We start from the raw sequence: 6,086 nt of genomic DNA, 5'->3' as shown, positions 1-6,086 counted from the left end.
ATCCTGGGATTTATGCTAAACCATGGTCGCGTTATACAACCGTCCTCCCTTTATAAACAGCACCATGTCAGTGGAGAACAGATAAAACAGTCTACAACACATGGTTTGTCAGATGCACATTTGTGCGTGCATACAGTTGAAGTCAAAAGTTTACATACCTTGCAGAATCTGCAAAATGTTTATTATTTTACCAAAATTAGAGGGATCATACAAAATGTATGTTATGTTTTATTTAGTACTGACCTGAATAAGGTATTTCACATAAAAGATGTTTACATATAGTCCACAAGATTAAAAAAAAAATAGTTAAATTTATAAAAATTGCTCCGTTCAAAAGTTTACAAACACTTGATTGTTAATACTGTGTTGCTACCTGAATGATCCACAGCTGTTTTTTTTGTTTAGTGATAGTTGTTCATGAGTCCCTTGTTTGTCCGGAACAGTTAAACTGCCTGCTGTTCTTCAGAAAAATCCTTCAGGTCCCACAAATTCTTTGGTTTTTCAGCATTTTTGTGTATTTCAACCCTTTCCAACAATGACTGTATGATTTTGAGATCCATCTTTTCACACTGAGGAACTCATACGCAACTATTACAGAAGGTTCAAACACTCACTGATGCTTCAGAAGGAAACACAATGCATTAAGAGCTGGGGTGAAAACGTTTGAACAGAATGAAGATGTGTACATTTTTCTTTTTTCTGCCTAAATAGCATTTTTTTTTCCATTCAGTACTGCCCTTCGGAAGCTATATAAATGCATTGTTTTTCCTTTTAGAGCATTAGTGAGTGTTTGAACCTTCTGTAATAGTTGCATATGAGTCCCTCAGTTGTCCTACAGTCTCCTACAGTCCTACAGTAATTGGAAAGAGTTCAAATACACATAAAATGCTGAAAAACCAAAGAATTTGTTGGACCTGAAGGATTTTTCTGAAGAACAGTGAGCAGTTTAACTGTTTTGGACAAACAAGCAACTGATGAAAAAATATCACAAAAAAAAAAAAAAAAAAAACAGCTGTGGATCAACAACATAGTATTAACAATCAAGTGTATGTAAACTTTTGAACGGGTAATTTTTGTATAAATTCAACTATTATTTTCTCTTGTGGATTATATGTAAAGATCTTTTATGTGGAGTACCTTATCCTGGTCAGTGCTAAATAAAAAATGCATTTTGTATGATAAGTCCTCTTATTTTGGTAAAATAAATAACATTCTGCAGATTCTGCAAGACGTAAACTTTTGACTTCTGTATATAAGAAGTCTTCTGTAATTTATGACAACTGTATATAATCCAACCAAATGAAGATGTACTTTTCCTGCTGAAAAGGTGTGCAGATCATGAATCAGAATTACCTGAATAATTGCAATAAAGAAAAAGAAAATATACAAGAATATTTTTTACTATCCGTCTTTATTGAAAAATAAAATTAGGTTTATTGTGATTCATTTCATCTGGTGCTGGAATGGATACATCAGGGAGATTTACTTCAGAATGGTGTCAGAGTTTGCTGTGGAGATATAAAGACAGTAGTGATATATTTTTTTACTTTTTTTAAATACACTGTATTACTAATCAGTGTGTAAGGCATACATCCCCTCAAATTCATTTCCATAAAAATGCTTCTTTGCATTTGTTTCACTAAATATTTTTTATTAAAATACTTAAAATCCAAAGTTAAATTGATGCGCTACATAATGAAAGCTGTTAATGCATCACAAAATAAAAAAAGGGACTAATTTCTTTTGTCAGATGCCATTTCAACATTACTGTATCTACCCTGTACAGTCTGTTTAATGTAAAATGTCAGTATTGAGACACCAGGTGGACCAGGTGTCTCTGCGATATCATCTGATATATATTATATTGTAGAATAAAAACGTGTATAGAGAAAGAAGGTTACAGACCTTCAGAAAGCTGTTTGTAAATGCGCTCTTGCTCTTCCCTGAGTTTCTTCTCTTCCTCCTCAATCCTCCTTTCTTCAGCAGCAATGGGCTTCAGATAATCTGGTGAACAGAAAGACAATTAATTTAACCAAGGCAGATAAGGATACAAAAAGTCAAAAGCCTGCTTCAAAATATTACTAAATTAATTTGTTTCAGACTAAAAATGTTAAAACTTAAATAAATGTCATACATAGACACTTACCATATCTCTGCTTCCCATAAATTAAACCAACTAGCAAGGCTGACCATCTTGCTGTCTGAAATCAGAGAAAGAATCTGCAGGTTTGTTGACTGGAAACAGGCAACTCTCACGTTTTATAAATATATGTCTCTATATGACTAAAAACTAAGCATACAGTATAATAAAATATAATAATAATATAAAAGGCGACTATTTTAAACAATGTTTTTAACATACAGCTTTTAGACAGTAAGTATAACCTTAAACTGTGTATGACCATATTAATTTAGAGACTACAGGGACTATTTATAAATTCACCCTACCACAGGACAATGTACAAATTTAGTCAATACTCCTTATTCACATTTGACAGGTCATTCGCTGTTTTCCGTGCAACACGTCATGGTACCCGTAATTACTGACCTTGCAGTGCAATAGACAGGCTAAGTTAGCTGGCTAACACGATGAGCTCATCCACCGGCTACAATTGCTAACGTTATAGGCTAGACCAGCAGAAGCTATGCTAAGCTAACACTTTAGCGCTAGCAACATATAGCGAGCTATTTGCTGAGGACAAATGAAGGTCGCTAATATAAAACAACAAGAATAAAGCACGTTTCTGAATATAAATCACAATTTGAGAGTCATATTCCTAATAAAGGTTGTACCTTGATAAGCGGCGAGACCTGTACGGGAGGAACCATGTTTGAGTGGAGCTCTTCAGGCAGGAGAGGACGGAAGTCAGTGCTCGGCGCTCTCCGTTCTGGTCTGATTTGATTCTGCCTGCTGACAGTAGGCTACACAGTACATGTCTATCAACTTTTGTGACTGTTTTTCACCATTTTAAAATTAAAAATAAATAAACTAATAAATAAAATAAACCTAATAATATAATATTCCCACAGAGTTTTTTTTTAATGTAGCCTATAGGCTAAATATTCCATACAGTATCTCAATATAGTTCATTAATCCAGTCATGTATTAATTTGTAATTTGTTAGGTCTGTCATCATTATCAACAACAACAACACCATTTTAGTTCCACAGTGTGACAAGTGTTTTCTGGTAAATATTTCCTAATACAATCTCTTAATTAATATACAGTTTTCGTTTATTTATTTAGTAGGCATTTTGTTATTATTATAATTATTATTACACTCAAGAAAATGCTGGGTTAAATACAACCCAGCGCTAGGTGAAATATGGACAAACCCTGCAACTGGGCTGTTTTGACCCAGTGGTTGGGTTAAATTTTTAACTCAACCTTCTGGGTAGGTTTATTTAACTCAACTATTGTTTAAAAATTACTGGCTGGATTAGAATGAACCCACAATGTTGTAAATTAAAATTCAGACACAGAGCCATCAACAATAATCAAAAGGTGAACATTTATTAACGAGCAATTAAAAAATTGTTTAATTATTTTATTCAACATTAATGAATGTTCATTTATTGAACACATTCATAAATGTTTATCTTTTGAGTTCATTTTAAGCAAGGAATATAGCAATAATTAAATTAAATAAAACTAACCAAAAAGTTTGGGTTAAACATTTAAACATTCAAAACAACCCAGTTGCTGGGATTATCCATATTTTAACCAGTGCTAGGTTGTTTTTAACTTTTATAATTGATTATTATTACTATTATTATTATTATTATTTATTTTAACAACTAGTTTACTTAAATAGTCTTATGATGTCACAAATGATTTTTATATATTTAAAATATTTAAAAAGAAAAAATCTAATCTATCTATCTATATCTATCATGGTATACTACTGTAAAATTACATGTATTATGTAATATCCAGTAGTTAACCATTTGTGACCCTGGACCACAAAACCAGTCTCAAGTCGCTGGGGTTTATTTGTAGCAATAGCCAAAAATTACATTGTATTTACTGTATCATTTTTACAGTCTTTTATCTTTTGTCTTTTTTCACAATGTAGTAGATGATTTAGATTTAGAAAGAAATCAGTTTTGCCAACTGCCATTTGTCATTCAGATTTATCATGTATTGTCATTAAAATACAAATTGTACCAAGTGTAAACCTTTGAAATATAAATACAAAACTTTAGACAAGACAGGTTATGGCTATTCTATAAAGATTAATTCCATCACTTCCTAAATAGATATTTGATAGTCTCATAGTGATGATACATTTTTTATTTTTAAACACTACGTCTCCACTTGAGTTAAACATGTTCCTTCCTTTTGAATCTATTTCAGGAGATGACGTGGCCAGAGGCACTGCCAACACAGGTGTCAGTTTCAGAAATCTACAGGATTAGAAAGCATGTTTGAACGTCTGTAAGTTAAATATAAACACAGCAGACAGAATACGAAGTAAGTTCTGACACACAAAAAAAATATGGCCTGATTTAAAATTGTAAGATTTATCAAATTAAGCCTGATTAGTTCATATATGTCTTTAATATAAGGTATGTTATATTGCTACATGATAGGGAAACTTTGTATCATCCTCCTGCATTAACCTCTTCCCTTAATAGAAAGTTATGCAGAGCCATTAGAGCGCCAGAGTGCTCCCTGGAAATAGAACAATGATGTGCTTCTCTGGTATTTAACAGATGGATCACAAAAATACAGCTGACTTGTTTTGGAACATGACAGCAAGTGCTCAGTCATAGCAGCTCTTCGACACACCACAGTGCTAATAGAGGAGCGCTACTGGAATGTTCCGAGGCAGCGTATAAAAGCCTCGGGTCTTGTTCACAGGGACAGAAGCACAGAAGAACTCGACCAACTCAACACAGAACCGAAAACCCTCCGAAGATGCTTTGCCCAAGCACATTTCAGCCTCACCTCAGCCCATTCATGGACTTCCACTGGCCAGTGCGCAGTCTGTGGCCAGAGACCAGACCTCTGTTTTTTCAGATCGAGCAAGAAATGATGAGACACATGCAGGAGATGAGACACAACCTGGAGTTCATGGAACGCCTGCACCAAAGGATTTTCGACGAGATCGACCACGTTTCACCCATGACGACTTTTAAACCCATCTCATTCCAGATCGGAAAGGAAGGAAGCCACTACGCGCTGATGCTAGACACAAAGGATTTCTCTCCAGAGGAGCTGTCTGTTAAACAAGTTGGCAGGAAGCTGAGAGTGAGCGGCAAGACAGAGAAGAAGCAGGACGACGGGAAAGGATCATTCTCGTACAGATGCCAAGAATTCAGGCAGGAGTTTGACCTTCCTGAAGGTGTGAATCCTGAGATGGTGACCTGCTCTTTAAATAATGGCCAGCTACAGATACAAGCACCCAAAGAAGCCAGTGCTGCGAGCAACGAGAGAGTGGTTCCCATTACATACACTCCTGCTGTGAAAAGTCCTGCTCCTCAAAGCCCTCAACCTCAACTTGAGAGCCAAGCAGCTGAGACAGAGGCTACAAATAATTGAGCTTCGCCTCTAATACTATATATCCCACAGTGGAACAAATGACTCTATGGAACATTCATGTACGGCTTGAATTTACAAAATTGTAAAATAATCACATTTGAAAGATCATTACTGGTCCTGGATTTTGTGGAAATGTATTAACATTTTGTTAATTGTATTACGATTCAGAAGAGAATACTTCAGTATTTGTTTTTGTTGAGACTGTTACATTTTATTATAGTTTTTGACAATAAAGTAAAAAACTAATCAAGTTTGAGTCCTGGAATGGCTACCGCGATTATGAAATTTGCCAGATTTACACAAATATTATTCAGTTGGTAAATTGTGTATTAATTTGTACTTATTTATTCATTTAATAAATTTATCTCCCATTTGCTTTTACAAATTTCTTAAGAACTTTTGCGTACGTTAAATTGTTAGTAATTTCTCATGATTTGTTGCATGCAAAACTTACAAATTCACAAATTGTTTGTTTTCTTGTGTGAAAAAATCACCAATTATCAAAAATTAACTCTTTGTGGATCTCATCCATAGAGAGTTT

General features: G+C 34.3%; 1 protein-coding gene and 1 long non-coding RNA gene across 2 annotated transcripts; one reads left to right on the top strand and one right to left on the bottom strand.

The window, feature by feature from the left end:
- Positions 1-1,392: 1,392 nt before the first annotated feature.
- Positions 1,393-2,936, bottom strand: LOC127152753 (uncharacterized). The gene is made up of 4 exons (XR_007825132.1): positions 2,794-2,936; positions 2,147-2,201; positions 1,906-2,004; positions 1,393-1,508 (listed from the first exon to the last, which is right to left on the bottom strand). It is a non-coding gene; the product is annotated as an uncharacterized LOC127152753 (long non-coding RNA).
- A 1,897-nt stretch (positions 2,937-4,833) lies between these two features.
- Positions 4,834-5,795, top strand: hspb9l (heat shock protein, alpha-crystallin-related, b9-like). Its single transcript, XM_051093594.1, has one exon. It carries the CDS (start codon positions 4,922-4,924, stop codon positions 5,543-5,545), a length of 624 nt encoding a protein of 207 aa, XP_050949551.1. The 5' UTR covers positions 4,834-4,921; the 3' UTR covers positions 5,546-5,795.
- The last annotated feature ends 291 nt before the right edge of the window (positions 5,796-6,086 follow it).

This window comes from Labeo rohita, chromosome 21, assembly GCF_022985175.1.
Source record: "Labeo rohita strain BAU-BD-2019 chromosome 21, IGBB_LRoh.1.0, whole genome shotgun sequence".
Taxonomy (NCBI): domain Eukaryota; kingdom Metazoa; phylum Chordata; class Actinopteri; order Cypriniformes; family Cyprinidae; genus Labeo; species Labeo rohita.
The sequence above is the reverse complement of the archived record's forward strand: the minus strand, read 5'-3'. Positions and strand labels throughout refer to the sequence as shown.